Below are 8,037 nucleotides of genomic sequence, written 5' to 3'. Positions count from 1 at the left end.
GGCTACAGTGAACTATCAGCTCCCTTGACCTCTCTCCTACACCTGAAATCTAAATGGTTCTGTTCGACCTCAAATGAGGTCAAAGCCTTCCAGAAGATAAATGCCGCCTTCTGCACTGCTCCAGCTCTCTGGCACTCAGATGGACCTTCATTGTTATCCTAGTGGAGAGGTGACCCCCAAGTACTCAATCCTTGTGCCTACTTCTTGAAGAAACTATCCCCAGCTGATCAGGATTATGACATCGACAACCGAGAATTGCTCACCATTAAACTGGCTCTTGAGGAGTGGCGGCACTGGCTGGAGAGAACATATCAGGCTCGATGGCCGTTATTCTTCACTCGATTCAACTTCATCATCACTTACCGTCCAGGCCATAAAAATACGAAAGCTGATGCTCTATCAAGGATCCACTCACCTGTCCCTGTATCTGAGGAGCCGGAACCTGTGCACCTCCAGACCTGTTTGTATGTCCTATCAGACCATATGGCCTCTCATTAACGATATCCGTGCTGCCACAGAAGAAGAACCTGCTACGGCGGGAGGTCCAGAAGGTAGAACCTAGGTAGATAGGTACTGTGTCAATCGGCAGGACGCAGTTCATGCACTGCGCTCACTCACTTCTAAGGAGCTGATTATATATATATATATATATATATATAGGCTACAACATATTTAATATATCTGGTGAAAAAACAGTAATTACTATTTCAAGGCTACAAGATATTTCACTTGTAAACCTATAAATGATTGAATTATGCTGAAAGATTTTTAACAAAAAAAAGTTTGAAAACTCACCATATCAGAAGTAGAAAAGGCAGCATCAGAGCCTCCTGTGAAGCATCACCTTCATATAACAACGATAAAATATTTCTGACCTTACAAAGATTGAGAACTTATGCAATAAATGTATAATAGTTCCAGAACTAGTCTTTGATGTCGGTTTTATATTCTCTTATAAATAGAACGATACGAGCACTGACCACCAAGAAAGAAAATGTAAAGGATATCAGTCCCATAAAAATTTGATTTTCAATGCTGCCACTTTTTCTTTTTTGAAGAAAATTATCTGTGGTTTAGGCTTTTGAGGACATTCCGCTAGAAATATCATGTTTTTGGACATGTTATAAAAACAAGTGTCTGAAATAAAGTGTTGTGTTCAGTACCATGTTAATTATATCAAACAACCATGGTTTGGCTTTAGGACATGCGCGCGCGGCGTACTTCCAGATCGGAGCTCTCTGATTGGTCAGACGCTCGGAAGTGCGTCACGGGATAACAACATGTCCGCGTTCATTTGAAACAGTGTAGCGTGCTCAGTCGGTTTTCACTGCTTATTTTGATGTGTTTGTATGTTGGGTTCAACGAGCAGGCGATTGCAGAGGGAGAGACATCTGTCACAGGGAAGGACCGCACTCCAGGACAGGAAGCTCGACTATTTGTTATTAGCAGGTAATTATTTGAGCGGATGTTGTTAGCAGTAGCGCCGCTGCTAATGCTGTCAGAACGAGCTCACTGCAGTACTGTTATATAAAAAACAGTGTGTTTTACCTCAAACTGTTTAAATGTTGTTATCCGTTACAAGTGATAACACAATCTAAGAGGTCTTGTGCAGTGTAATACATGCTTGTATTAAAATATTTCCCAGCAATCAATTAGGTGACGAATTAAAAGCTTATTATAACAAATATAATTGTCACTGATACATGATATTGGATGATATCGCTAGTAAGTTATGTATTTTCCCCTGCAGCTGATGAACCGTTGCTTTGTGTGCTCACTTAAGCGAAAAAAAAGTAGAAATTAACCTGTTAACTGCCACCTGGCCCCTCGTTGGGCCGCCTACATGTACTTCACTATATTACAATTAAATCCTAATCTAATCATGACAAACTATGTATCGTTTTTAAGTTTTAGGCTTTTTTGTTAAAAATTGTGTAGGAAAAGTAATAGATTAATTTATGGCAAGACTGCACCTCAAAAACCTACATCATAACAGGAGTTCTGACCTTTTGTCAAAAAAAACAAAAAAAACTTACAATCTCAAAATGCATCCTTTTGAAAGCCATTTTAAATTCAAACATTGCATTACCATGAAAATGGTACACTCAAATCATGTTACAAAATGTTTTCAGTCATGAATTATAAAAGATTTAGGTTTGGATCATGTACTCTCAAGTCTATGTTCAAAAATGTGAGTGACCATTAACAGGTTTAAGTGCTTGTAGATTGAGGACGCATAGAAATAAAGATGTATGTGTGTGAAGATGATGAAGATGGATGGAGGTGGTATATATCTTGTTTAAACTTAGAAAGACATGGATAAAATATGATATAACAATATTCTATATAATATATTAAAATATTACCTTGAAGTTATAACCGCTAAAGCTAAATAAACTATAACTAATACATACAAATTATTAGACCTTTCCAACAAAATATAGTTTGTCATGATTAGATTAGGATTTAGTTGTAATATAGTCAAGTAAACGTATGGGGTGAAGTAAACGACAGTTAACAGGTTAAATAAAACATCTATAATGGTATATCAAGAATACTTAAATAATAGGTGAATATGGTTTATTGAACATTGAGGCAAATTTTGTGAAAAAAGCAACGTATAAAATATGGACAGACTAACAAATGCTCCAAAAGTGTCCATGGAAAAGGTGTGAGTCATATCATGTTATATATATGATATTTAATAATATATATGATAAAAAGGGACTCATTATTGCGGCCATACTGAATGTTGCATAATGTCAATGCATAACACAATGGTTTGTCTGTAAATATGTGTTTGTGTTTCACAGAAATAATGCTGATATTTGGAACTCATGTCGCACGTCTATGAAGAGAGAGCCACAATGATAGCCGCAGGCGAATTGCAGTCGTTTGTCCCGTTCGGTCGTGAGCACTGCAGAAATCACCCGAATGCTGTGAATCTCCAGCTGCGGCAGCTCCAGCCGGCTTCTGAGCTCTGGTCCTCTGACGGGGCAGCTGGACTCGTGGGATCCCTTCAGGAGGTCACTCTACAGGAGCGCGAGAAGGTAGTTTGTTTTTGACTTTGTTTCTGCTGTGGAACATAAAAGGAGATGTTTTGCATCGCTCTTCCCCTTTAAGCAAAATCAAACTGTTCTCAGTGAAAACACTGCTTGTTTGAAGTACGATTATGATGTGATTGACAGGAGCGCTGGCAGCTGAGGAAGGGAACTGCTCCTTATGAGGTTGAATATGAGGAGGAGCTGTATGTGGCTGGAAACATGGTCATATGGAGTCATGGCAGTAAGAATCAAGCCTCGTATGTCTACAAGGCCTTCACTGTAGACAGCACAGTTCAGCAGGTACTGTCTGCAAACAAATCATGCTACACCTTTTCTATGAACAAACATTGCCATTTTAGGTTACATTGTGAAAAATATTGTAATTACCATTTGACTTGTAGTAGTAGTTTTGTATGCAATACAAAATACATTTTTCATGTGCTTAAAAGGTTTTTGGGGCTGTTGTATTAAGAATCACATTTCATATTGACAATTATAGTATAGTACACAAGTATAATATAATTTTACTAATTATTTTATAGGCTCTTTGGTGTAATTTCACTGTCCCTCAGTCTAAAAATGATGGTAAGAATTGAGTATGTTTATGTTGTTATATTATTGTTTCCACACATAAAGTAAAACAATAATAAATAAAGGGGTAAAAAAAAAAATTATATAATTTTGTTTTATTTTTGCAATTTATTTTCATGTATTTTTTTTAAATGTTTACTTTTAATTTTAATTGATGTTTTTTACTTTTTAATTGATTTTTGTATTTTCATTTTTTATTTTTATCAGTATATAATTTATATTTCATTATTGTTTATTAAATTTTTGTGTCTTTTTATTGCATGTTCTTATATATTTTTTTGCATTTTAATTGCTTTGTATCTTGTTAGTAGCAAGTATATGATGCTAAATATTGTTCCTAGAATTTTTTTGTTGTTGTTGAGTGATTGTTTATCCCTTGAGCTTCAGTAAAGGACGTTGTGGAGAAGACGGTGTGTATCGTCCAAAGCACCTGTGTGAATGTCCACAGCATGAGTGGGAAAGACTTCATATCTCCTCTCCCATTCCAGGTCAGAACGCTTGATACCTCTGTCTGTTGAGTTTCCAAACAGTACATCTGTTATATGATGGATAGGGGTGCGCGATATATATAGTCCGATAATTAATGCGCATCTCGTCAGTAAAGCGGGTTCTCTAATCAGCTGTAAATTCCATCAGGTGTGTGATTTCACATAGAGCAGCTGTTACTACACAGAGCCGTTTTTAACTGACTAGCTGCACAAATAAACGCTGATAATGAATGTGAATTTACGAATGTGGACCCTTAATGATGGACTCCTCCAAATCTGTTTCAAATGTCTGTATTAGTCTTGTGTTTTTGGAGGAAATCTTCCATCAGAGCCATTGTCACCAGCGGGCGTTTGTTTTTGCCGTCAGGAAGAGCTGTGCAAAAAATTAAATGCGATTTCATGCGCATCTCATCAGTAAAGACGCTCCTGTAATTAAAAGTATATCTCCAGCACATGCGTTCAGATCAGGGTTGCCAGGTTTTCACAACAAATCCTGCCCAGTTGCTTTTAAAACTAGCTCAAGCGCGTTTCCAGGAGGTTCCCCGATAAAAATGTCGTTCCGGGGTAAAAATATACGTTTTTTGGTTTGGGTTGCCTTGAAGACTTGACAACACTGGTTCAGGTGGAGTGGCATTTAATAGACAGAGCCATAGCCCACCGACAACTAACACAAAATCACTTTGTCCGCGGGTCGAAGCGACAATACTAATAGCTTGATATTTAGCCCCTAAAATGCAAATTTTGCCAAGGCAACCCTGCCAAAAACCATATATTTTAACCCCGGGAAGCAATTTTTATCGGGGGAACCTCCTGGAAACGTGATTGGGCTAGTTTTGGACTAGTTTTGAGAAGCAACTGGGCAGTATTTGTTGTGAAAACCTGGCATCACTGATCTGAACGCACATGTTGGAGATGTACTTCTAATTACAGGAGCATCTTTACTGATGAGATGCGCATGAAAATCGCATTCGATTTTTTGCACAGCACTACTGTCAGGGATTTATTCAGCCTCACTGTCTTTCTTAGCTCAGTGACTGATGTATGGTAGTTCATGAGGCATAATGGATTATTTGGCATGGAAAGGAGGGCGGTTTGGTTTTAGTAACGGTATTTAGACGGCACAATAAAGTTCTGGCTAATGCTGGCTTTATTTTACATGAGCATATTTGCCCCAGAGGCTTTTCCTATACATTTTAGATGCATTTATAATGTTGATAGCTTTTGATTTAGCTTTACATTTTAGCTGTGAAATGCTGTGTTCCATCAGCTAAAAAAAACTTGTGATGGTTGCTTTTTCTCTCGATTAACTAACCGGCTTTCATTCGTAGGTCTCCGCTCTCTGGTCAACTAAGTTTGGCCTGCTTCTGGAGCGCAAAAATATTACAGTTGATGGCCACATGAGCCCCATCGGGTACGCTTGATTTATTTATTTATTCTATTTTAAGATTAAACATATTAATACTGTCACTGTTAGAATTTGATTGTTGTAAACAAACGCTCGTGATTTGAATTTCTTTATCAGGGAACCTCTCCCGATTCTGTTCAGCATGCTGCATCCGTTAGATGAAATCGCTCCTGTTGTTTGTAAGTCCACCGGTAAGACTTAATAATTCTGCACATTCTCAGTGTCATTTTGTTGTTTATATACTGATGTAATATTCATATTTTAAATTGGCTTTTATTTTTGCATTTTCAGTTTTAATTTCAGAATTTTTTTTTTTTAGTGATTTAGTTGTGCAATTTTTTTGTTTGTTTGTTTTTGTTTAGCTTTTATTATTATTTGGGTTTCTGTTTTTAGCGATTTTAGTTATTCAACTAAAACCTATTTTATTTTGGTTAGTTGCCTAGACAACATTTCAAAATTTTGTTTTTCTTCCTGTGCTTTAATATTTGATATGATTTTAACAAAAATATTTTTTTGCCTTGGATGTTTTATAATATTTAACAATAACGGTACTTTACCTTAGGACGGAACGTTTGAGATTAGTGAAGTGAAGTGACATTCAGCCAAGTATGGTGACCCATACTCAGAATTTGTGCTCTGCATTTAACCCATCCGAAATGCACACACACAGAGCAGTGAACACACACACACACACTGTGAGCACACACCCGGAGCAGTGGGCAGCCATTTTATGCTGCGGCGCCCGGGGAGCAGTTGGGGTTCGATGCCTTGCTCAAGGGCACCTAAGTCGTGGTATTGAAGGTGGAGAGAGAGCTGTTCGTGCACTACCCCCACCCACAATTCCGTCCGGCCCGAGACTAGAACCCACAACCCTTCGATTGGGAGTCCAACCCTCTAACCATTAGGCCACGACTTCCCCTAATCAGCATTATTAAGTAAGTGTTTGATTATGTAAGGGTAATTATGGTTGTGCAATCAATTATTTATAATTTTGGCATACAGTATCATGATTTTGCGCTTACAATCTCCATGGTCTTCTGTCCTGGAACTCTGATATTTGCCATCCAGAAAGTTTTTTTTTTTTTTTTTTTTTTTAGTGCCATGAAACTATATTTAGCATTTTTTTTTACGTGACTTTATCTTGCATATTAATGACTGTGCAGGTCATTGTGTTGTTTGCAGCATCATATTCAAGATGAGTCAGTCTCTGTAAAAATCTGCACCTCTGACAAAACCGTGACCACCCCTTGTGATATATATTTTTGCCCTAATATTTTTTTTTTTTGGCTCCTTAATGTGAGAAGTATTTAATAATGTGTCACCACATACAAAACCTCTTAAGTAAACACACCATGGTCCCAGATAAACAGTTGTTTTTTCTTTTGTATAAGTACTGTATTATTTTTATTTGATTCACTCATGTTGTTTGTATCAGTAAGAGGCAGACTGACGCTCATGTAATTCAATTTAAACCATGTATTATTTCCTAATAAAGCTACTGGCTAACTCGTAAAGTTTTCTTATTGACTTACCAAAACCATACATTTGATACATGTTAGTCTTGGACGTTGGAAAAACAACTGAATTAACTTTATAATAACGACTTGGATGCGTTGTGGATCTCTGGACTCTTGAATATGTCATAAGTTAATGCTCTGTTGTTCCCACTCATTGGTCTAGGTCTGTTTGAGTCCCGTCTCCAGTATGTTACAGACAGCGCTCTGAGAGTAGTGTTCACCTGCCACGAGCCCTCCATCATCATGACATACGACACACAGCAGTGCACACACACTGTCTGGAACCTGCGCAAAGTCACACCTGAGGTCTGTTTGCATCACTCAGACATTATGATTTACAGACATCATGTTTCAAAGTCTTTATTTTAATGGTGAAAGCATGACATCAATTAATCGTGAGTAATCGCATCCAAAATAAAGGGTTTTGGTTACATAATATATGTATGTGTACTGTTTATATTTATTATGTATATATAAATACACATATACAGTATATATTTTGAAAATATTTATATGTATACACATTATATAATATCTATAAATATATTTAATAACAATATATTTTTCTTAATGTATACCTGAATGTATTTACTTATATACTTTTATACTTTTGTTTGATATTAGATTTAACATTGAGTGTCAAATTTCATCGAGTCTAAAGACTGGTTTAAATAAGTTCACTAGCACAGGTGTCTTTGACTCTATTTTATTTTTTATCAATAAACGATAGATATATTAACCTTTTTAATGGCTAATGAAAGTAATTTGCTTATTTACGTTTTCTTTGTTTAGATTTAAAGTCAGTCGCAATCTTTTTATATTAGAATTTTTCTTTGAAGCTCAATGGCATTGTAAAATAAAATGTATTACACTGAGAAAACTACCTGAGCAATACTGTTGTAGTTGTAGATATTTAGTTTTCCTTAAAAGATGAATTCAATGCATCTTAATGTACTAATTTTTTAAAAAGTAGTGTTAATTTAAATCTAAGG

At 36.4% G+C, this 8,037-nt stretch overlaps 1 protein-coding gene across 2 annotated transcripts in view; it reads left to right on the top strand.

Annotated features, from left to right (window-relative positions):
* Nucleotides 1-1,202: 1,202 nt before the first annotated feature.
* LOC127970106 (anaphase-promoting complex subunit 1) overlaps nucleotides 1,203-8,037 on the top strand; it is a 65,412-nt gene continuing 58,577 nt past the window's right edge. Inside the window, exons 1-8 of one of the 2 annotated variants that reach the window (XM_052572373.1) lie at nucleotides 1,203-1,449; nucleotides 2,814-3,050; nucleotides 3,189-3,344; nucleotides 3,587-3,629; nucleotides 4,023-4,123; nucleotides 5,452-5,534; nucleotides 5,646-5,719; nucleotides 7,209-7,351. In XM_052572373.1, the coding sequence (XP_052428333.1) occupies nucleotides 2,838-3,050; nucleotides 3,189-3,344; nucleotides 3,587-3,629; nucleotides 4,023-4,123; nucleotides 5,452-5,534; nucleotides 5,646-5,719; nucleotides 7,209-7,351 (813 nt within the window). In that variant the 5' untranslated portion in view covers nucleotides 1,203-1,449; nucleotides 2,814-2,837. Of the gene's footprint in view, nucleotides 1,450-2,813; nucleotides 3,051-3,188; nucleotides 3,345-3,586; nucleotides 3,630-4,016; nucleotides 4,124-5,451; nucleotides 5,535-5,645; nucleotides 5,720-7,208; nucleotides 7,352-8,037 lie in introns of both variants that reach the window. The other variant, XM_052572372.1, reaches the window with a different exon arrangement.

The sequence above is a fragment of the Carassius gibelio genome, chromosome B13, assembly GCF_023724105.1.
Source record: "Carassius gibelio isolate Cgi1373 ecotype wild population from Czech Republic chromosome B13, carGib1.2-hapl.c, whole genome shotgun sequence".
Taxonomy (NCBI): Eukaryota; Metazoa; Chordata; class Actinopteri; order Cypriniformes; family Cyprinidae; genus Carassius; species Carassius gibelio.
This window is presented reverse-complemented; position numbering and strand designations above follow the sequence as displayed.